This window comes from Bos javanicus, chromosome 4 (assembly GCF_032452875.1).
Source record: "Bos javanicus breed banteng chromosome 4, ARS-OSU_banteng_1.0, whole genome shotgun sequence".
NCBI classification, from domain to species: Eukaryota; Metazoa; Chordata; class Mammalia; order Artiodactyla; family Bovidae; genus Bos; species Bos javanicus.
The window spans coordinates 118,733,918-118,756,294 of NC_083871.1; the positions used below are offsets into that span (position 1 = coordinate 118,733,918).

Genomic DNA, 22,377 nt, shown 5'->3' on the forward strand with positions numbered 1-22,377 from the left:
AGGGACCCAAAATAGCTAAAACAATCCTGAAACAGAAGAGTAAAATTGTAGTCTCCTACGGCTCAATTTCAAAACTTACTGCAAAATACGACTCGCACCAGCATAAGGACAGACACATAGACCAATGTACTAGAACTGAGATTCCAGGTATACGTCTATGGTTAACTGATTTTTAGCAAAGGTGCCAAGGCCATCCAATGGGGAAAGGGTGGTATCTTCCCAGAAAATGGTGCTGGGAAAAATAGATATCCACGTGCAAAAGGATGAACTGCACCTTTGCCTTACACCATATACAAGCATTAACTCAAAATAGATTGAAGAACTAAGTGTAAGAGCTAAAACTACAGAACTCTTCGAAGAAAACATTAACGGAAAATCTGCATGACATTGGATTTAGTGTGATGTCTTGGATACGACACCAAGAGCATCAACAAAAGAAAACACAGATCAATGGGACTATTAAACTATGACCCGTCTGCTTATAGAAGAAGACGTATGAAGGGAGTGAAAAGACACACCACAAAATGGGAAAAAATATTTGCAAATCCATATATGATAAACGTTTCATTTCCAGAATATATAAAGATCTCCTAAAATTCAAAAACAAGCATACAATCCAATTTAAAAATGAGCAAGTGACTTGAATAAACATTTCTTCAAAGACAATATACAAATGGTCTCCAAGCACATGGAAAGCTCCTCAATGTCATTAGTTATTAAGGAAATGCAAATTAAAATCACAGTGAGATACCACCTCACGACTATTAGGATGGCTGTAACATTTTTAAGTTCAAAATAGCAAGCGTTGGAGATAATGTAGAGAAACTGAACTGGTGCATTACGGACAATGTGAAATGGTGCATCTGCCACATAAAACAGTGTGGTGGTCACATACCGTATGACTCAGCAATCTCACTCCTGGCGTGTACACGAAAGAATTGAAAATAGATATTGAACATATGCAAGTACATGTGTGTTCACAGCAGCGGTACTGACATCAGCCAAAACATGGGAGCAGCCCGGGCATCGGAGAATGAAGAATGGATATACAAATTGTGGCACATACATACAGTAGAATATTACTCAGCCAGAAAAAAGAATGACGTGCAGACATAGACTACAACAGGGATGCACCTCAAAACCATTATGCTAACTTACAAAGATCAGACACAAAAAGTCATATAGTGTGTGATTCTATGTATATGAGATATCCAGAGTAGGTAAATCCATAGAGTTAGAATGCAGACTGGTGGTTGCCAGGGGGGAGGAGGGAATGGTATGGGATTTTATTTTCTCCATGGAGTTATCAGAATGTTTTGGAACTAATCAGAGGTGGTAGTTGCACATTTTGAAGATGTTAAATGCCACTGAATTGTTCACTGTAAAACGGTTAACTTTATGCTGTGTAAATTTCACCTAGATAAATTGTTTTTAAAATAACGGAGAAATGTAGACCTTTTCAGACAAAAAAAACCTGAAGGAATTTGCTCCCAGGAAAATTGTCTTTCAAGAAATGCCTAAAGTTTTTCAGAAAGAAGGGAAATGACATGGTCAGAAATTCAAATATACTTTTTAAAAAGTACATTTGAATAAAAAAGATGGTTAGAGAAGGAACAGATGAAGGCAAAACAAAATTTTTCATTTTTTCATGTTCTTCACTGATCTAATAGATCTATTGTTTCTTCAATATAATCAACAAAGAGCAACATATTGGATGATTTATAGCCTACAGATAAGTGAAATGACACCAACGTTATAAGGAATGGCAGAGAGTGTAGCATCTACTCATATCCATGAAGCAGCATAATGTTATTTGAAATCAGATCAGGTTAGCTGCAAATGTATACAGTAGACTTAGTGAGTGAGTGAGTGAGTGAGTGAAGTCGCTCAGTCGTGTCCGATGCTTTGAGACCCCATGGACTGGAGCAGGCTCCTCCGTCCATGGGATTTTCCAAGCAAGAATAATGGACTGGATGGCCATTTCCTTCTCCAGGAGATCTTCCTGACCCAGGAACTGAACCCGGGTCTCCCGCATAGTAGGCAGACGCTTTACCATCTGAGCCACCAGGGAAGTCTCCACTAAAATAACTTTTAAAGGAGTATAATTGATATACTAAGAAAGGAGGGAAAACGAAACAATATAAAATGTTCAAGTAAAATCACAAAAGGCAGAAAAAGAAGGAAAGACCAAAAAGAAACAACAAATACCAAAAAAATTAAAAAAACATATATAGCAATAAATATTAATCCAACTATATAATAATCACTTTATAAGTGAATGATTTAATGTATTACATTAAAACACAGAGACTGACAAAGTGGATTAAAATACAACAGTCAACTACATGTTGTTTAAAAGAAACCCACTTTATATAAAGACAATGCTAGATTAACAGTAAAGGGATAGAGACAGATATACCATGTTAGCACTAATCAAAAGAAAGCTGGAGAAGTTGTATTGATGTCAAACAAAGCCAACCTAAGGAGAGGATAATCATCAAAGATAAAGACAGGCATTTCATAATGATAAAGGGGTCAACTCTACATGAAGACATAACTATTTTTAATGTGTATGTACCTAACAACAGGTCAAAATATGTGAGGCACAAATTTACAGATCTGCAAGAAGAAATAGATAAATCCACTATTATAAGTGGAAACTTCAACAGCCTCCCATCAGTAAATGGTAGTGACAGTAAATGGGAGTGACAGTAAATGACAGATCCAGCCTGTAGAAAATCATTAAGGACATAGTTGAGCTGACCAGCACCATCATTCAACCAAATTTAATTGACATTTAAAGAATAGTTCATTCAACAACAGCACAATGTACATTCTTCACAAGTTCATATGGAATATTCGTCAAGATAAACCACATTCTGAAACTAAACTACTAGTTGTCAGTAACTGAAACAGTTTGAAAATGCTGAAATATTGGGGGAATCAATTACACTGTGTGGATCACAATAAACTGGAAAATTCTGAAAGAGATGGGAATACCAGACCACCTGACCTGCCTCTTGAGAAATCTGTATGCAGGTCAGGAAGCAACAGTTAGAACTGGACATGGAACAACAGACTGGTTCCAAATAGGGAAAGGAGTACATCAAGGCTGTATATTGTCACTCTGCTTATTTAACTTATATGCAGAGTACATCATGAGAAATGCTGGGCTGGAAGAAGCACAAGATGGAATCAAGATTGCCATGAGAAATATCAATAACCTCAGATATGCAGATGACACCACCCTAATGGCAGAAAGTGAAGAGGAACTATAAAGCCTCTTGATGAAGGTGAAAGAAGAGAGTGAAAAAGTTGGCTTAAAACTCAACATTCAGAAAACTAAGATCATGGCATCTGGTCCCATCACTTCATGGGAAATAGATGGGGAAACAATGGAAACAGTGTCAGAGTTTATTTTTCTGGACTCCAAAATCACTGCAGATGGTGACTGCAGCCATGAAATTAAAAGACGCTTACTCCTTGGAAGGAAAGTTATGACCAACCTAGATAGCATATTCAAAAGCAGAGACATTACTTTGCCAACAAAGGTCCGTCTAGTCAAGGCTATGGTTTTTCCTGTGGTCATGTATGGATGTGAGAGTTGGACTGTGAAGAAGGCTGAGTGCTGAAGAATTGATGCTTTTGAACTGTGGTGTTGGAGAAGACTCTCGAGAGTCCCTTGGACTGCAAGGAGATCCAACCAGTCCATTCTGAAGGAGATCAGCCCTGGGATTTCTTTGGAAGGAATGATGCTGAAGCTGAAACTCCAGTACTTTGGCCACCTCATTCGAAGAGCTGATGCATTGGAAAAGACTCTGATGCTGGGAGGGATTGGGGGCAGGAGGAGAAGGGGACGACAGAGGATGAGATGGCTGGATGGCATCACTGACTCGATGGACGTGAGTCTGAGTGAACTCCGGGAGTTGGTGATGGACAGGGAGGCCTGGTGTGCTGCGATTCATGGGGTCGCAAAGAGTCGGACACGACTGAGCGACTGATCTGAACTGAGGAAAAAAAATCTTCAACGAAGCTTCTAATTGCCTTGTTTCATCAATATAATACCATTCATTCCCATGTTACATCACTAACGTGGCCTTCAACAATCAATGATCTATTTCCAACCAACTTGGTAAGTTCTTTAGACCTCGCTTTCAGAGGAGTGGAGAAAAAAGGGACTATTTGCATTTTGTATGTTGTCTCTGTACTTTCAGCTGAACTTCATTTGAATAAAAGTTGAAATAGTACAACTGAGTCAGTGTCTCAAGAAGCTTCTGTTGGTCTCCGGGTTGGGCCAGAGTGCGGCGTTAAGTACTGGATCCAAGCTCACCTCTAACGACTAAAAAGCCAAAGACATGTACGAAACAGTGGTTTTCGGACTCTGGACAACGGGTAGTGCGTGATGTGATGCTTAGAGAAGGGAAACCAGGGGGGCCCAGGCGAGTCCAAGCCATAACCGAGGCAAGACGGCGGCCCGGCGGCCCGGGGCCGGCGGGCTCCAGGAACCGCGCGGGGCGCGTGGGGAGAGAGCCGCGGAGAGAGCGCCCCGGGCCCGGCCGCACGCTAGCCCGTCCCTCGCGACCCCGCGCCCCGCGCTCCGCCCGCACGCCTGCGCGCGCGCCGCGCCCCCGAGCGAGGGCCGGGCGAGCGAGCACGCGCGGCGCGGCCTGTGCAGCGCGCGGCCGACGAGCGCGCGCGGTAAGAAAGCCCCGCCCGGTCATAGTGGGCGCCCGGCAGGGCCGGCAAGCATGCGCGAAGCGGCTGCAAGCGGGGCGGGACCGGCGAGCATGCGCAGTGTGGCAGAGCCGCGGCGGGCCTCCGGAAAGCGGCTCCCGGCCCCGGGAGGCACGGGGCTGATGAGCATGCGCGCTGGTGCTAGCCTGGTGCGACGGCGGTTGCTAGGCAACGGCGAGCCGCGTCGGTGGAGGGCTCCGGCTGCGGTGGGCGTTGCGGTGGGCGTTGCGGCAGGCGGGGTGGATTGCGCTGCAGATGTGGTCTCCGGTAGGGAACGCGGGAAGGAAAGGAAGGGGACGCCCTGCGAGCGAAAGCGGTCGGCACTGTCCCCAGGACAGCCCACCTGCTCCGCGGCCATCCCTTGGGAGGGCCTGAAGGGTCAATGCTTGAGAATCCGTTACTGAAACCCTTCACGTGTACAGTTGACCCTTGAACTCAGAGTGAACTGCTGATTCCTCCCGTGTGCTGTGCGCGGATGTTCTTCAATAAATAACGTGCTACAGCGCCGTATCCTCCCTGGAGGAGGACGGGGACGGGGGCGGCGGGGGGTGGGGGGGCGCTCCTGGGGCTTGAGCGTCCTGGGGACTTGGTCAAACTACTGGTACCCAGGGACCCGAGGACGTCATTTTACATCTGTCTCTGTGCTTCTGGCCAACCTAGGTGCAGTCTCATCAAAAACGTAAAACAAGGGATTCCTAAGTTATAAAACGTAATAAGACAGTGTCCAATTGTCTTTTAAAACTTGGGTTTCTCTTGTATGCCTGTGTTTTTAACTAGCGTGTCTATAAATTACCTTAAAGTCACTTAGACAAATTGGTAACTAATTACTTTGGCACCACAGTAGTGGTTTTTTGTTACCAAGTCCTACATCTTTTAACTAATTGTTAACAATGGAATTTACAAAGAAAGAATATTCCTATTAATTTTAGCTCTAAATACTGGGTAAGGATTAACTTTCTAGCCCTACCATTGCCACAGACTAATTATATAATTTTGGAGGAGTCAGTAATCTCCGGATACGTTTTCTCATTTTAAAATGAAGTTAGTGTGTGTGCGTGCACGCACGTGCGAGCTCAGTTGCGTCCGACTCTTTGCGACCCAAAATGAAGTTGGACTATACCTCAAAAAAATGAAATTGGACTAAATACTTGAAAATAGTTTCTAATACTGAAATTTAATGACACTATAGGACTTACAAGGGGCACCGTTTTTAAAAGCTCTTATCCTGATGTTAATCACAATGGCTTACACGAGATAAAACTGTCAACTGCAGATGGTTAGCTGTGATTATTAAACAATTTTTAGGATGATGTAAATTGTACTCTGCCAGGTTGTGGGCGTTTTGAAAGTAGAAGATTCTGGTAGTGATCTTTCAGCATTTTAAATGTCTTCTGCCATTTCTCCAGCCTAGACTGTTGTGATGAAACATTGGAAGGAAACTTCCTTCATGCTTCTCTTGAAGCCGGAATGTAAGGGGAATGAGGTTGCCATGGAAACGGTCACCTCACTTCTAGGGGATCTTGGCAGCAGCTAAGCCCTGACTTTTCTCATTCTACATTTCTCATTGGACACTCTCTCCTTAGGAAGTTCATACTGTGGGACTAACTGGATGTAGGTGTCCATCCTGAGACACACATGAGGGATTACTTCCTTTCTCCTCTTACAGTCAGGCCCTCAATACTGGTCCCTAGATGACTTCAACAGGGTACTGTCTCTCCCCACCCCAGTGTATTTTGGTGTCTTGTCTTCTCAGATGATAAAGAATCATAAGATACACCCTTGTCTAAAAACTGACAGGGTCAACTCCGAATTCTTCCTCCAGCTTTGAAGGGAATTGGGCTGTGTCATTTAATCCTGACAGTCCTGCATGGAAAGTGCTGTGTGTGTGTCTTGAGATGGGAAAGCAGACTCAGATATGCTATGTATTTTGCAAACAGAGCAAGACTGGAACCTGGCTCACATTCTGTAGTCTGTACCCTTAGTGGGGGTAAGTCACAGAGCGCTCCTCCTCCATCCCAGGGCATCCACTGTTCCCTTCTCCTCTGAAACGCAAACCTCTGCTGAGTTCTGGAGCGCCTTTGCTTTCCTCATGCTTTGAGCAGCATGTTCATTGCCCGCTCTTTGTCCTTCAAATCCCAGGTTTAGTATTATCTCTTTAAGAAGCTTCCCCGAAGTCTCAGATGGTAAAGATTCTGCAATGCAGGAGACCCACGTTCGATCCCTGGATCAGGAAGATCCCCTGGAGAAGGAAATGGCAACCCACTTGAGTATTCAAGCCTGGGAAATCCCATGATCAGAGGAGCCTGGCGGGCTACAGTCCATGGGGTTGCAAAAAGTCACAGCAACTAACACTTTGACTTTTCAAGAAGCATTTTGCTTACATTCTCTGATCTTTTAGTCTGAAATTTTGTTGTATTCACACATGATATCACTATATTTAGCAATGGATTATTCTCGTTCACATTAATCTGTTTCCCCCAACTCACTGGAGAACTGCTTGAGGACAGGGCCTGATCCAGATGCAACTGGCTCGAATTCCTCCAAGACCATACCTCGGAACGTGGGCTGTGGTGGTAGGCGGTCCTGTCCTTCACCATCGGTTAGACCCTCAATTGATCTCTTCCCCATAAACTTCACCACATGTTTTATGCACACTCTAACTTTGACTTTCTGTTGACTTTTTTACAGTGGAAGAATTAAAGGACTGGGATATGAAATGATGATATACTTTGATATAGCTAAGCAACAGCTTCTCCTGAATCAGCATGTTAAGAAATAAGGTACACAATCCTGTTTAAAACACATTGTTTTACTCATGAATATGTTTTAATTCAGCTATTTGACGGTATAAAAATGGTTTGCAAACCTTGCATCAGTGAGGCACTGCCAGCTGTAGTGCTTGGTGCTAGCATTTCTTAGCTGCAGAGCAATTTTATTTTGTATAAGTTTTCACCAAAGAAACATGCACTTAAATGCAAGGTTCTCTGTAGTATAAAAGAAACAAGCTTTGCCTAATCTAATTATAGTGAAACAATGTGCTCGGGCATGCACAGCTTTTATAGGTCAGAATGTATTTATTCTTATTATGATTAAGGCCTTAGTAATTAAGTGAAAAGATGTTACTGTGTCCTTAACATAAATGAGACTGGCCTTTGGTCCCCCGACTTGGGTAGCGATCCATGCAGCATTCTTTACTACTGGATCTGGTCTGGTATGCCATCAAGGTTGAGTATTAAAGTGTAAGCTTTCTTGTAAATGAGCCATTAGATAATGTAACCAAAAGGCTTTTTTCCTGCTTTTAGGGTCATTCCTCTAAACAGGATAACTTAGCAGTCACTGCAGTGGCTTTACAAGATCACATTGTACATGATCTTCAACTTCAAAATCTTTCAGTAGCAGATTATTCTAAGACAAAGGTACAAAAGGCAGAGAACAGATCCAAATCTCTGAAAAGAAATGCAAAGGCAACAACAGATACTGGACTGAAGAAAACCACACAAGGTGGCCCTAAAGCGGAAGATCCAGAAAAAGAATATGTTCTTGATCCAAAGCCACCACCATTAACTTTAGGTAAGCTGATCTCATCACTCTTATTTTGACTTACTAGAGCTAAAGAATCTAGTTGAGATGAATAGTACCATTTTCTCTGATACAGAAATTATTTTAATTTATAATCTTACAGAAAGATATGTGTGTACTAAAGTTTAAAAACAGTGGTGGAAAAAAAAAAAATAAAAACAGTGGTGGGGACAGTTTGAGCAAAAATTAAAGATAGTAATGATAAATGAAAGTTGCTTGGTCGTGTCTGACTCTTTGTGACCCCGTGGACTAAACAATCCATGGAATTCTCCAGGCCAGAATACTGGAGTGGGTAGCCTTTCCTTTCTCCAGGGGATCTTCCCAACCCAGGATCAAACCCAGGTCTCCCGCATTGCAAGTGGATTCTCTACCAGCTGAGCCACAAGGGAAGCCCAGTAATGATAAGTAGAGCAAGAATAAGTAAGAGGACAATAAAGTAAATATCTGTTAATCTACAGTGATAGAAATAAATCATTGAATAAATAATAGGAAAGGTTCTTTCTTACAGTTGATTAACAGCTATTAAATATAGTAGATAGGGGCTAGAAATAGGAAATGACCATCTGGCCAAGACCATAATGACAAAAAGCAGCCACATCACTTTGCCAACAAAGGTCCGTATAGTCAAAGCTATGGTTTTTCCAGCAGTCATGTACAGATGTGAGAGTTGGACCATAAAGAAGGCGGCAGCCAAAGAATTGGTGCTTTCAAACTGTTTTTCTGGAGAAGACTCTCGAGAGTCCTTTGGACTTCAAGGAGATCAAACCAGTCAGTCCTAAAGGAAATCAACCCTGAATACTCATCAGAAGGACTAACGTGAAGCTCCAATACTTTGGCCACCTGATGTAAAGAGTCGACTCATTAGAAAAGACCCTGATGCTGGGAAAGATTGAGGACAGGAAGAGAAGGGGACAACAGAAGATGAGATGGTTGAATGGCAACACCGACTCAATGGGAGAAAGTGAAGGACAGGAAAGCCTGGTGTGCTGCAGTCCACGCAGTCACAAAGAGTCCAACGTGACTTAATGACTGAACAACAAGCACAGCGATGACAGTGGTACCCGGATGCTGGAACCAGCAGGGAGTGGTGCTGAGACTCGGACCTGGGCGCAGCCTCAGAGCGTCGCCCCAGGGCTGTACTCACTGCACAGAGAAAGCGGCGGCACCTTTACCGCGTGAGGAAGTCTGGGGCCAGGCTCTCAGAAGGGTGCAGGCCCCTCCCAGACACTCCTGCCAGAGAAGCATCTCTCAGTCTGCTCTGAGTACGCATCAGTTGGCCCACAAGGAGGGTCCTGCCCGGGCTCCACAGAAGCGTCAAGAGAAGCAAAGACCGAGGTGCCAGGCCAGGTCCTGAGGGGCCCAAGGGGCAGCCAGCTGAGCACATGTGCAATTGAGGCAGAGCAGACGGGCTTCAGTGAGACTAGGAGGACGCCCAGTGGGGCAGACAGATGAATCAACAGCGCTGGATCAACAGGCCGAGCTGGATGGGACCACGCGCTCAGGTCCCGTGACACATTAGCATCTGGGGAGGCCCAGGGCAAGGCACGTGAGTCTCCTTTACACGGCTTTACAGTGTTAACAGACAAGTCCAAGCTATTGTAAGCTGCAAACCTAGGAACAGAAAAGGTTTTATTTATTTATTTTCATTTTTTGCAAGGGAGGGCAGATCCAGCCATGCACCCAGGAGGAGGCTGGTGAACATCAGCCAGCTTCCACCATAGATTCACAGGGTTAAGAGGATTTGTCCCTGCAGTTCCCTCATAGCTTGTTGGTAAATCATCTGCCTGCGATGCAGGAGGCCCAGGTTCGATTCCTGGGTCAGGAAGATCCCCTGGAGAAGAAAATGACAACCCACTCCAGTACTCTTGCCTGGAGAATCCCGTGGACGGAGGAGCCTGGCAGGCTACAGTCCACAGGGTCGCAAAGAGTCGGACACGACTAAGCGACTTCACCACCACCACCAAAGAACAGAGGAAGGATGTTCTTGACGGAGACAGAGGCACACGCAGGGCTCTGAAGCAAGGCAGCTCGGGTGCCTCAGTTGCTGAAAGGAGAGTGAGCTGCGGCCTGGTGAGCGAGGGTAGGGCAGAAGGGGAGACTGGGGAGAAACCGGGAGGGGCCGACTGGGAGGGGGGTTGTGGTTAGAACCTCTGTTGTGATGAAATATGTCAAGTTCACCACTGCAGCCATGTTAAGCGTGTCGTTCAGTGGCGGTAAGTGCGCTCCCGCTGCCCAGCGGTCATCGCTGCTGTCCATCTCCACAATGCCTTCATCCCCCCAGACTCTGCCCACTTACACACTCCCAGCCCCTCTCCCCACCTTGGCAACCACAAGTTTCCTCTCTGTCTCTCAGAATCCGACCACTTTGGCTCAGTCATTTAATATCTGTCCTTTTGTGTCTGGCCTGTTGCTCTCAGCGTAACGTCTTCAGGGTTCTTCGTTCTGGCAGTTGCAGCACTATCAGAACCTCCTCCTCGTTTAGGCCCACACATGACCCGCTTGCCGGCATGCAGCACGTCTGTCCATTCCGTCGGTGGGCGCTTGAGTTGTTTCCTGTTTCAGTTACCGTGTATGGTGCTGCCAGGAAGCTTTTTGTACAAATACCTGTTTGAGTCTCCACTTTCCATTCTTTGGGGCATGTGCCAAGAAGAGGAATTGCTGGACCGTGTGGCAATTCTATATTTAATTTTTTGAGGAACCGCCATAAAATTTTTTAAATGATGCTGGGCCTGGAGAGGAGGTTTGCTGGGGACCTGGTGGCGGAGCTACAGGAAAAGCAACTACTAAAAGGTTCACCCGAGCACTTCTTTGTTGCTGGGATGGACGAATATTTTCCCACCAGTTTCTGGTGGTCCCTGAGTGTCCTACCCCCTTATTGGGAAGAGACATACTCACTAAACTGGGGACCACCCTTGTGATGGGAAGTTTTTCAGCCCCTAGAGCTCTACAGCTCCTGGTTACTACTGAAGAACCCATTACACCTTCAATAGAGAGGGACCAAAAACTATGGGAAGACAAAATTAACCCCCAGGTGTGGAACCAGGGGATTCCTGGACGAGCCCACCAAGCTGAACCGGTCATCATTGTCCTCCGAGATCCCACTCGGTTTCCTAACCGGAAACAATATCCTCTCAAAAGAGAGGCTCGGGAGGGACTACAGCCTTTAAGAAATAAATTCCTCGCTTGTGGGCTATTGGTCCCCACCAGTTCGCCATGTAACACCCCAGTCCTCTCAGTAAAGAAAAAGACGGAACCTGGCGACTGGTTCAAGATCTCCAGATCATAAGTGAAGCTGTAGCCCTCCTCCATCCCACAGTACCCAATCCCTATGTAATCTTGGGAGAAATCCCACCCAGTGCCAAGTGGTTTACAGTCTTGTATCTCAAAGATGCATTTTTTTGCTTACCACTGGCTAAAGAATCCCAATACCTTTTTGCCTTTGAGTGGGAGGCCCCAGGAGAAAAACACCAACAGATGACTTGGACAGTATTACCTCAGGGGTTCAGAGATAGCCCCCACCTGTTTGGACAGTCCCTTAGCCGGGATCTCCTAGATCTGGACCTGGGACCTAATGGGAAAATATTACAATACATAGATGACCGACTAATCTGCTCTCCAGATGAGAAAAGCGCCCAACAACATGCAATTCAGGTTCTAAACTTTTTGGCAGAAAGGGGATATAAAGTCTCCCGTGCTAAGGCACAGATGGTCAAGACAAAGGTCACTTACGTGGGAGTTCAGATTACACACGGGTCCAGGAGGCTGTCTTCTGATCAGGTACAGTTGCCCTCCCCCACGACTCGAAAACAACTGCGAGCTTTCCTGGGGCTAACTGGTTATTGTAGAATCTGGATACCCAACTAGGGTCTAATTTCCCAGCACTTATATGAAAGCTTAAAGGGACGAGATGATTCAATCCCACTGATGTGGGGAACTCCTCAAAAGGAGGCAGAGGCTACACTAAAACCGACCTTAACTCAGGCACCTGCCTTGAGGTTGCCAGACCCAGAAAAAGCAGTCCAACTTTATGTCCATGAAAGAGAGGGAATAGCCTTGGGAGTGTTAACTCAAAGGTTGGGATCTGAGCCCCAGCCTGTAGCTTACTTATCCAAGAGGCTCGATCCAACTGCCCGAGACTGGCCCCCCTGCCTTCGAAATCTTGCACCTATTGCAATCATGATAGAAGATGCTTTAAAACTCTCCTTTGGGAGCAAACTAACTATTTTTACCAGCCACCAAGTAAAACAACTCCTAAATGGGAGAGGCCACTTATGGATGTCTGATCAAAGAATCCTCAGATATCAAGTAATGCTGATGGAAAGTCCAGGCCTCACTATATCCCCTTGTGAGGTTCTTAACCCAGCCCCCCTCCTCCTTACCCCCGAGGGCTCTCTCCCGTTTCACTCCTGTCTAGAAATCTTGGGCCACTGGACAAAACCCCGAGAGGGCTTGTCAGAAGATCCTCTGACCAATCCTGAGGAAATCTGGTACACTGATGGAAGCAGCTTTGTCTTGGATGGAAAAAGAAGAGCCGGGTATGCAGTAGTCTCCAATTTTGAGACCATAGAGGCTAGGCCTCTGCCACCAGGTACTTCAGCCCAATTAGCTGAGCTTGTAGCCCTGACTTGAGCTTTACAGCTGGGAAAAGGAAAAAGAATAGCCATTTACACTGACTCCAAGTATGCCTTTCTGGTGCTACATGCACATGCGGCTGTTTGGAAAGAAAGGGGCCACTTGACCACCAAGGGTCCCCAATCAAATACAGATGATCAGATTCTTCGACTCTTGGAGGCAGTCCATCTGCCCACTGAGATTTCAGTCTCCCACTGTAAAGGACACCAAAAAGGGAACACGGAGGTGGCATGAGGGAACCAAGCAGCTGCTCAGGCAGCTAGGAGAGCAGCATTACAGAACCATGACCTAATAGGGATTGCCACCTTAGTTCCACAGACTAGTCTGCCAGAGACTCCTTCGTATACTGAAGGCGAGACTCTTCAAGCTGAGAGCGAGGGCTTTCAAGATCATATGGGGTGGTTCCAAAAGGGGGGACTCCTTTTTCTGCCTGGGAACCTCCAATGGAAGCTGGTTAACTCCTTACATGCCACAACTCATTTAGGAGAAAAGGCCCTCCAAAGATTACTAGAAAGTTCCTTCAGAGGAACAGGCCTCCAAACAACTATAAGACAGGTGGTCTCCTCTTGTCCCACTTGCCAATTAAACAACCCTCAAGGAGCTCGAAGACCCCAGCTGGCCCAGCCTGTCCAACGACGTGGGGCCTACCCAGGAGAGGACTGGCAGGTGGACTTCACCCAGACGCCAGTTTCCCAAGGGTATAAATACCTATTAGTCGTGATAGATACATTCACAGGATGGATTGAACGCTTTCCCACCAGGACTGAGAAGGCTGAGGAGGTGGTAAAAAAACTGCTCCGTGAAATCATTCCAAGATTTGATCTGCCCAGGTCATTACAAAGTGACAGTGGGGCATCCTTTACTTCTAAGGTCACCCAAAGAGTCTCAAAAGCATTGGGCATTACTTATTATCTCCATTGTGTCTGGAGGCCTCAATCTTCAGGAAAAGTAGAAAGAGCCAATCAACTCTTAAAATCAGCAATAAAAAAGATAACCCAGGAGACCTCCCTGAGATGGAAGGAGGCTTTACCAATAGCTCTCCTCCGCACCCGCATTGCCCCTAAGGAACAGGTTGGTCTTAGTCCTTATGAGATGCTATATGGGAGACCTTTTGTTTATGTCAATGACCTCTTCCTAGATCCAGAGGCTCAGACCCTCCAGTCTTACACCATGGCCATTGGGCAATTCCAACAGGGTATACGCTTGTGGGGTATGAACCAGGACCCAAAAGATTCTAAAGAGTCACCACTATATGCTCCAGGAACTCAAGTCCTAATTAAAGTCTGGAAAGACAGGTCCCCAAAGGCTCAACTCCAGCCAACATGGAAGGGCCCCTACCCTGTAATACTTTCTACCCCCGCAGCAGTCACACGCTAGTAAAGTAATGCTCAAAATTCTCCAAGCCAGGCTTCAGCAATATGTGAACTGTGAACTTCCTGATGTTCAAGCTGGTTTTAGAAAAGGCAGAGGAACCAGAGATCAAATTGCCAACATCTGCTGGATCATCAAAAAAGCAAGAGAGTTCCAGAAAAACATCTAATTCTGCTTTATTGACTATGCCAAAGCATTTGACTGTGTGGATCACAATAAACTGTGGAAAATTCTGAAAGAGATGGGAATACCAGACCACCTGACCTGCATCTTGAGAAATCTGTATGCAGGTCAGGGAGCAACAGTTAGAACTGGACATGGAACAACAGACTGGTTCCAAATAGGAAAAGGAGTATGTCAAGGCTGTATATTGTCACCCTGCTTATTTAACATATTATATGCAGAGTACATTATGAGAAACGCTGGACTGGAAGAAGCACAAGCTGGAGTCAAGATTGCCGGGAGAAATATCAGTAACCTCAGATATGCAGATGACACCACCCTTATGGCAGAAAGTGAAGAGGAACTCAAAAGCCTCTTGATGAAGGTGAAAGAGGAGAGTGAAAAAGTTGGCTTAAAGCTCAACATTCAGAAAACTAAGATCATGGCATCCCGTCCCATCACTTCATGGGAAATAGATGGGGAAACAGGGGAAACAGTGTCAAACTTTATTTTTCTGAGCTCCAAAATCACTGCAGATGGTGACTGCAGCCATGAAATTAAAAGATGCTTACTCCTTGGAAGGAAAGTTATGACCAACCCAGACAGCATATTGAAAAGCAGAGACATCACTTTGCCAACAAAGGTCCGTCTAGTCAAGGCTATGTTTTGTCCAGTGGTCATGTATGGATGTGAGAGTTGGACTGTGAAGAAAGCTGAGCGCCGAAGAATTGATGCTTTTGAACTGTGGTGTTGGAGAAGACTCTTGAGAGTCCCTTGGACTGCAAGGAGATCCAAGCAGTCCATTCTGAAAGAGATCAGCCCTGGGTGTTCTTTGGAAGGAATGATGCTAAAGCTGAAACTCCAGTACTTTGGCCACCTCATGCAAAGAGTTGACTCATTGGAAAAGACTCTGATGCTGGGAGGATTGGGGGCAGGAGGAGAAGGGGACGACAGAGGATGAGATGGCTGGATGGCATCACTGACTCGATGGACGTGAGTCTGAGTGAACTCCGGGAGTTGGTGATGGACAGGGAGGCCTGGCGTGCTGGGATTCATGGGGTCACAGAGAGTCGGACACGACTGAGCGACTGAACTGGTGGCGGAGGGCGGCTGGCGGGTGGAGAAGGAGCCAGAGGCCTGCAGGCGGGAGCTGCCCTGTGAAGGGGGAGCCCGGGGCCGGACAGAAGCTCCGACCTTCTCCCCGGAGCTGCTCGCAGCGCGAGTCCCGTCCTGTATGCGGTGTCGCACGGAAAGTGCGCAGCTTGGCGCACACGACAGTGGTTAGTGACCGCCTTCCGTCTGCACGTACAGCTTCCGGAAACCATCAGGAGCCTCGGCACCGTCACCTGAGGCTGTAAATTACACCAGGACGAGCGTCCCGATTTGGAATGAAAAAAACACCTTAGCATTATGCATGTTAGCTACTGCTGAGGTGGGACTGTTAGGGGAAGCACGCTGACTAAAACTCCCCTCCATGGCCAGGCACCATGGTAACCATTTGCATGAGTTGTTCTATGACTGGAGGTCCTGGTAAGGAACACGGAACTAATAAGCCACCACCCACGGGAAGAGTGCGGGAAAGGTCAAAAGGAGACACCACGTGTCCCACCACCTCCCAGAATCCTCCTCTCTGGCTTCCATCTTGGCTGAACAGGGCGTGCACCAGCAGGAAGGACCCTGAGTCAGAACGATGGGCTAAAGACGGCCCGGAAGCTAATCCCATCACGTAAAACCCGAGCCGCGAGCCGCGTGGCAGAGCTGTTCTGGGTCCCCTTACCCTCCTGCTCTCCGCCCAGGTGCCCTTTCCCAGTAAATCTCTGGCTTTGCCAGACATGTGTCTCCTTGATCAATTCATTCCCGAATGTTAGACAAGAGCCTGGCTCTGGGCCCTGGTTGCCCTTCTGCAACAGTCCCACACGCTCGTAACTGTTGCCCAAACCTAATACTGCTCTAGGGTTCCCATCTTTTCTTGCCGCCATGCTGGGCTCTCAGCGTCCTCTTTGTCTGAATCCCGTGTTGACTTCGCCACGGAGACTACCCTCTCTGGGTCTATGTCTGATCGTACGTTTGAACAGACTCTTCACTCCAACTGCTGTTTCGTCTACCAGTTTTTCTCGTTATCCTTTATGATTTGGGGGGTTTCCATCTTTACCCATCCTTGAGATCGCAAAGATGTTCCCGTCTTTTCGTCACTACCTTTGAAGTTTTGCATTTCACTTAGATCTCAGCCCAGTTTATTTTGCAAATGATTTGGGGAACATTATTTCATGTAACAATTAAAGTTAGATTCTTCCCTCGAATCATGAGCCTTGCTTCCTTAGCTGGCTTGTGGCACCACGTTGCATGTGCAGCGAGTTTTCTCTGTTTATCTGAGAGAGGGAGAGGGGGAATGTGCATGATTTGGGGCTTCTGTTTCTATGTTAGTATCTCACTGTTTTCATTCATAAAATTTTGTAATACGCTGTAATAACTCGTAGGAAAAGAGCCAAAATCTGCCCCCCAGAATGTCTTCCAAAAATATACTCTCTCGGTACATTAAAATACAGTAGGTGACTTTTTGTTTTTTCTTCATGGAGACATTGTGCTCGCAACTGGACAGTTGCTCTGCGGGACTGGTGCGGCGCTGTGGGCCCTGGGCCTCTGCTCTGCACCCTCCCGTGGACTGCAGCCCTGAGGCTCTCCTGCCCCTTAGCTTTCTGCACCCCGCAGTGCCATTGTAGCAGGAACTTCTGGGGAACAGCGTGTGAGAGGCCCCGTCCAAGGGAGCAGACAGGAGACACCTGTGTGCCGCTCTGACATGGCCTGTGGCTGATGAGAGATTCTCACATGGAGAGCTCCATCTCACGATGCTGGAAGGGCTGCCTCCTGCTGTCCGTGTTGCTATGGACGCATCTGATGTGCTTCTGGCTCCTGGTACTTTGGATCTTTTTCTGCCTCTGCAGCATCACAGTGACCGGACTTGGGTGAATCCTTCGTTCCGGCCTTGCTGGGTGCTCTCTGGCTAGAAACAGGTGTCCTCTTCTGGGAGACGTTTGGGCTATTTTCTTTAAGTTGTGTACTCTCTGTTTTCTTTTCTTTCTGGAATGCCTGACTTTCAGATGTCAGACGGATCCTTGAGTTTTCTTATTTTCTGTCTCCTCCTTTACTGTGTTCTTCTACTTTGAGATTATCTTAGCTTCCTCCTCCAGTCTTTTGGTTGACTCTGGTATTTCCATTGGACACTAAAACGTTTCTGTCTTCGAGAGCTCTTTCTTGTACTCTGAGCGGGCCTGTCAAGGCCTCCCATTCTTGTTCCGCAGACCTAGCACTTCACTCTCCATCCCTGAAGGCAGCCCTGTGGGTTGATGCTGTGTCCACTCAGTGGCCTGGGGCCACGGTGGGGAGAGCGGAAGCTGTGCTGACGCCCCCACCCCCACTCTCCCGAGCTCCTCGTGGTTCCTTCTCCAGAGTGAGTGCTTCCACTGGAACAGATGCTCTGGGCCTGCTCCAGGGTAGACACGCAGAGGATCCTCAAACGTGGCTGAGACAAGGACTGATTCTAACGGGTAACTGTACGTCATAAATTTTTAGCAAGGGAAGAACTGGGTTGATACTTATTTTACAAAGGTCACTGGCAGCAGAAACAAGCAAAATTGGAGGAAAGCAATGCCGAAAGCTGAAAGAGAAGTTAGCTGAGAAATGAGGAGACCTTTGGCCAACAACTATGAAAAATTCGTAAAATAGGATATCAGCCCGGCCTGCTTTATAGAATCATTGTGAAAATGAAATAGATATGGGGAATTTTTTATAAATAAAAACAACATAAATGTAAGATATTATTCACCTTGAGAGTCCCTTGGACAGCAAGGAGATCAAACCAGTCAATCCTAAAGAAAATCAACCCAGAATATTCACTGGAAGAACTGATGCCGAAGCTGAAGCTCCAATACTTTGGCCACTTGATGCAAAGAGCTGACTCATTGGAAAAGACCCTGATGCTGGGAAAGATTGAAGGCAGGAGGAGAAGTGGACGACAGAGGATGAGATGGTTGGATGGCATCACGAACTCGATGGACATGAGTTTGAGCAAGCTCCGGGAGTTGGTGAAGCACAGGGCAGCCTGGCATGCTGCAGTCGATGGGGCTGCAAAGAATTGGACACGACTGAGCGACTGAACAACACCAAATTATTCTCCTTGACTTCTGTTCACCCGTATAAAAGCAGCATTCTAAATACGGTGGAATGAAGTAAGTAATGTGAATGTCTTGCCTTAATATTTGCAAAATAATGTCATTAAAATGCTGCATGAGTTGCCACCCCCTAAAATACACTGGACTCACATTCCCTCTTATTTGCGTTTCAGCACAGAAGTTGGGCCTCTTTGAGCCTCCCCCGTTGCCACTGTCGGCGGATGAATGGGACAGAGTGAAGCAGAGGTCCGTTGAGCAGGGGGACTCCATGCAGCCGTGCCCGATATGCAAAGAGGAGTTTGGACTTCACCCGCAGGTGTTTGACGTGAGCCTTAGATAAGCAAGCCTGCGGGCGTGCTCCGGTGACTGGACTCTGAACTGGGGATTAAGAGGGTCCACCTTCTTTCTTCAGTCTCTTCCTCCCGCTTGACCCTCAAAGACTCAACATTTTCTTTTCCATTAGTTAAGTTTGTATATGAGAAAGAGCTAAACACCCTCACTGAACAGTCTTATTTACTGATTGCTCTTAATTCTCAAGTACAGAATTTGTACAAGACTGTTCCCACTCCACCGACTGTGCCCAGCAGGGGTGGGGAAACCCAGCTGGCAAGGTGCACAGAGCAGAAGAGTGGGGATCATTTATGTTGTTTTGAGAAATGAAATCCTAAAAGGAAAACCGAGGTCTAATATCTCCAAAGAATCTGTGGGAGGGTCTTTAAGTAAAGTCTTATAACGATTTTTGTTATGAAAGTTTACCATAGTTAAGACTGATGATAATATAGCTAATATACAATCGGTCTGTGTCATAGGTTTTTTTTTTTTCCTATACATACTTTGACTAATTAAACTTCAATCTCATGGAAGTTAAGGGGCTCTGCTATTCCTAGAATCTTTTTTTGTTTTTAGCAAATGACCACCCTGAGTAATTTCTCTCATGTGTATCATTATGCTTCCTACACAGAAGCACTAGGAACTTTGCTTTAAAAAAAAAAATACAGTAAATATATTTAAAAGGAGGCTTAGAATTCACAGCCTACGAATCCCAGGCTTCATCTACCAACCTGGCACATGAACTCTCAAACTTCATTTGTTTTAATAAGTTTTTATGGTTAATGAGTTAGTTCACAGTCATAAACTTTTGTTCTTTACTAATTTGAACTCACACATTATTTTAAACATACTTATTATCTTCTAGTTCTCTATCAAGACCTAATCTCTTAGGTACATGAAGGTTGGGTATTTCAGAATGATTGTGGTCCTTAAAGTGGGGAAGTAGCTCTGGGACGATTTAGCCTTTAGTGAAAGAGCTGCGAGGAGTCTTTCTGGCCCCAACAACCTCTTCCAAGTGTCTGCAGCACAGACACTTGGTCCGATGGTGATGTGAGGAAGGGAGGCTTGCAGCTGAATATCTGAAGGGGGAGCAGGGTGTCACACACCCAGCGTTTCTCCCATTCTGCTTTTTATAAACTTCTCACTGTAACATTTTTGATTATAGATACAGACACGTGTCTCTTGTGTTTCTAGTCATAGTCCTCAGGTTTAGCTCTCCTTTGGTGGTGTTTACTCACTCAGGCATGTCTGACTCTTTGCAACCCCATAGACTGTAGCCCACCAGGCTCCTCTGTTCATGGGATTCTCCAGGCAAGAATACCGGAGTGGGTTGCTATTTCCTTCTCCCTGGGTAGGATCTTCCCCACCCAGGGACTGAATCCCAGTCTCTTGTATTGGCAAGCAGATTCTTTACCACTGAGCCAACTGGGAAGCCCAGTTTTTCCTTAGTCAGCATTTTCCCAACGTTTGATCATTTCAACTCATGTGTCTCTGAGGTGGGCGTTATATCCCCTAACCGATGAGGAAATAAACACTCCCGGTGATCCACAGCACGCTGCCTCAGGACATGAGCTCAGCAGGGCTGGGATCCAACCCTGACTTCGAGGACACTGTCAGTGTGTTTACCACCATTGAGTCATTCAGTTTTCTTATCTCAGAGAACACTTGCCAATAACAACTATTCATGAACGTTTAATAGTATATTTTAAATATACAGAGTTCAGTTCAGTTCAGTTGCTCAGTCATGTCCGACTCTGCGACCCCATGGACTGCAGCATGCCAGGCTTCCCTGCCCTTCACCATCTCCCAGAGCTTGCTCAGACTCATGTCCATCGAATTGGTGATGCCATCCAACCCTCTCATCCTCTGTCATCCCCTTCTCCTCCTGCCTTCAGTCTTTCCCAGCACCAGGGTCTTTTCCAATGAGTCAGCTCTTCACATGAAGTGGCCAAAGGATTGGAGTTTGACTTTCAGCATCAGTCCTTCCGATGAATATCCACGACTGATCTCCTTTAGGATTGACAGGTTGGATCTCCTTGCAGTCCAAGGGACTCTCAAGATTCTTCTCAACACCACAGTTCTCAAAAGCATCAATTCTTCAGCGCTCAGCTTTCTTTACAGTCCAACTCTCACATCCATACATGACTACTGGGAAAACCATAGCTTTGACTGGACAGACCTTTGTCAGCAAAGTAAGGTCTCTACTTTTTAATATGCTGTATAAATTAGTCATAGATTTTCTTTTAATCTTTAATTAGCTTTTTAATCTTTAAGGAGTAAGCGTCTTTTAATTTCATGGCTGCAGTCACCATCTGCAGTGATTTTGGAGCCCCCCAAATACACTCTCACTGTTTCCACTGTTTCCCCATCTATTTGCCATGAAGTGATGGGACTGGATGCCATGATCTTAGTTTTTTGAACGTTGAGTTTTAAGCCAACTTTTTCACTCTCCTCTTTCACTTTCATCAAGGGGCTCTTTAGTTCTTCTTCACTTTCTGCCATAAGAGTCGTGTCATCTGCATATCTGAGGTTATTGATATTTTTCCCCACAATCTTGATTCCAGCTGTGCTTCATCCAGCCCAGCATTTTGTATGATGTACTCTGCATATAAGTTAAATAAGCAGGGTGACAATACACAGCCTTGACGTACTCCTTTTCCTATTTGGAACCAGTCTGTTGTTCCATGTCCAGTTCTAACTGTTGCTTCTTGACCTGCATACAGGTTTCTCAGGAGGCAGGTAAGGTGGTCTGGAATTCCCATCTCTTGAAGAATTGTCCACAGTTTGTTGTGATCCACACAGTCAAATGCTTTGGCATAATCAATAAAGCAGAAGTAGATTTTTTTTCTGGAACTCTCTTGCTTTTTCGATGATCCAAAGGATGTTGGCAATTTGATCTCTGGTTCCTCTGCCTTTTCTAAATCCAGCTTGAACATCTGGAAGTTCACGGTTCACGTACTGTTGAAGCCTGGCTTGGAGAATTTTGAGCTAGACTAGGTGGACCTTTGTCGGCAAAGTAATGTTTCTGCTTTTTAATATGCTGTCTAGGTTTGTCATAGCTTTTCTTCCAAGAAGCAAGCTTAAACGATGATAATTTAAAAGGACCCACGTTAATGAGTTTTTGCAATTTAGGCTTCTTGGTGGCAGTAAGTTTCAAGGATTGGTTTTAGAACTTTCTGAGTTGTATTTATTTTGATATTTCTTCCATTCTTCCCATTGAGAAGAGAAGTATAGACTGAATAAAGGGGTGCTGGTGGGCTGAGGGGATGATTCATTAAAACTGGGAGGTTCCCTCAGGCCGGGTGACCCAGGGAAGGCATGGGCCCCTGTGCCTCCCACGCCTTGGAACATGCACTCCTGGCGACGTTTATCTGCTGCACCCCCTCCAGCCCAGCTCCCT

General features: G+C 46.0%; 1 protein-coding gene across 6 annotated transcripts in view; it reads left to right on the forward strand.

The window, feature by feature from the left end:
* Positions 1 to 4,539: 4,539 nt before the first annotated feature.
* RNF32 (ring finger protein 32) overlaps positions 4,540 to 22,377 on the forward strand; it is a 39,788-nt gene continuing 21,950 nt past the window's right edge. For 4 of the 6 annotated variants that reach the window (XM_061415309.1, XM_061415311.1, XM_061415312.1 and 1 more), the window contains exons 1-4: positions 4,915 to 5,001; positions 7,423 to 7,514; positions 8,037 to 8,304; positions 18,821 to 18,963. In XM_061415309.1, the coding sequence (XP_061271293.1) occupies positions 7,500 to 7,514; positions 8,037 to 8,304; positions 18,821 to 18,963 (426 nt within the window). In that variant the 5' untranslated portion in view covers positions 4,915 to 5,001; positions 7,423 to 7,499. Of the gene's footprint in view, positions 4,699 to 4,914; positions 5,002 to 7,422; positions 7,515 to 8,036; positions 8,305 to 13,336; positions 18,705 to 18,820; positions 19,443 to 22,377 lie in introns of those variants that run through there. The other 2 variants (XM_061415310.1, XR_009736116.1) reach the window with 2 other exon arrangements.